This window comes from Priapulus caudatus, unplaced genomic scaffold (assembly GCF_000485595.1).
Source record: "Priapulus caudatus unplaced genomic scaffold, Priapulus_caudatus-5.0.1 Scaffold898, whole genome shotgun sequence".
Classification (NCBI taxonomy): domain Eukaryota; kingdom Metazoa; phylum Priapulida; class Priapulimorpha; order Priapulimorphida; family Priapulidae; genus Priapulus; species Priapulus caudatus.
Window position 1 is genome coordinate 95,961 of NW_014577959.1, and position 1,387 is coordinate 97,347.

Here is a 1,387-nt window from a genome sequence, read left to right on the forward strand (position 1 = left end):
GTTCCTTGTTGTTGCTATGGGGCTTATGTTACTACTAAACTTGATGTAATGCTTGTACTCTAACCACACGCAACATTAACATAACACTCTCTAACCACACCCAACATTATCACAACACTCTCTAACCACACGCAACATTAACACAACACTCTCTAACCACACGCAACATTAACATAACACTCTCTAACCACACCCAACATTATCACAACACTCTCTAACCACACGCAACATTAACACAACACTCTCTAACCACACGCAACATTAACACAACACTCTCTAACCACACCCAACATTAACACAACACTCTCTAACCACACGCAACATTAATCCATCGTTTTTTCTCTGCTCCTGACGCATAATTAATCCATCGTTTTTTCTCCGCTCCTGACGCATAATTAATCGCTCGTTCTCTCTCGTTCTTTCTCGCGCAGTACGCGGGACTGATAGCGTTCACGGATGCGAACATGACGGTCACGTGGGAGCAGTGTAACGTGAGCGCCGGCTGGCTGCGCTGCGCGGACTCGCGATGCTACGCCGCGTGGACGCGCTGCGACGGCGTCAACAACTGCGAGGACGGCACCGACGAGTCATTCTGTACGTATCCGCACCAGGTGGCAGCACTGCGACGGCATTCCGTGTCGGCGTTCCGTGTCGGCGTTCCGTGTCGGCGTTCAGTTCTTATGTTTCATTGAGTGTTTAGGACTGGCCATGGTGTTCTGTGTGCTAGTCTTTCATGCCATTTTTCAGTGGCAGTGTTCCGTGATGGCATTACATGCCGTCTATTTGTACCATGCAAGATGTTATGTTTTATGTTTTGGACTTGGTTGTCATGTCGTACGAGCCATATCTTAGACGCCGATTGCGTTCCATGTTCCTGGCACATCGGTTGTGTTTCATTCTATGAATGCATGTTCCATGTCATGCTCAATTGCTGCACACATTGTTTGCCGTCCACGCTTCATGTCCTGCGTGTTCTGCGCTTCTTGCCTTGTATCGTCACTGTGCATCATTGTACGTCACCCCGCACCGTTGCTGCGTTCCATGCCCCTCACATCATGGCACGTCAACCCGCACCATTGCTGCGTTCCATGCTCCTCACATCGTGTCACGTCAACCCGCACCGTTGCTGCGTTCCATGCTCCTCACATCGTGTCACGTCAACCCGCACCGTTGCTGCGTTCCATGCCCCTCACATCGTGTCACATCAACCCGCACCGTTGCTGCGTTCCATGCTCCTCACATCGTGGCACGTCAACCCGCACCGTTGCTGCGTTCCATGCCCCTCACATCGTGGCACGTCAACCCGCACCGTTGCTGCGTTCCATGCTCTTCACATCGTGTCACGTCAACCCGCATCATCCCCGCGTTCCGTGCTCCCCGCGCCGCA

At 51.9% G+C, this 1,387-nt stretch overlaps 1 protein-coding gene across 1 annotated transcript in view; it reads left to right on the forward strand.

The window, feature by feature from the left end:
• Positions 1-1,387, forward strand: part of LOC106814284 (CD109 antigen-like) — a gene marked incomplete in the record, with an annotated part of 61,689 nt that overhangs the window by 44,580 nt on the left and 15,722 nt on the right. The window contains 1 exon segment of the mRNA XM_014818580.1: positions 432-686. Within this exon segment, the coding sequence (XP_014674066.1) occupies positions 432-686 (255 nt within the window).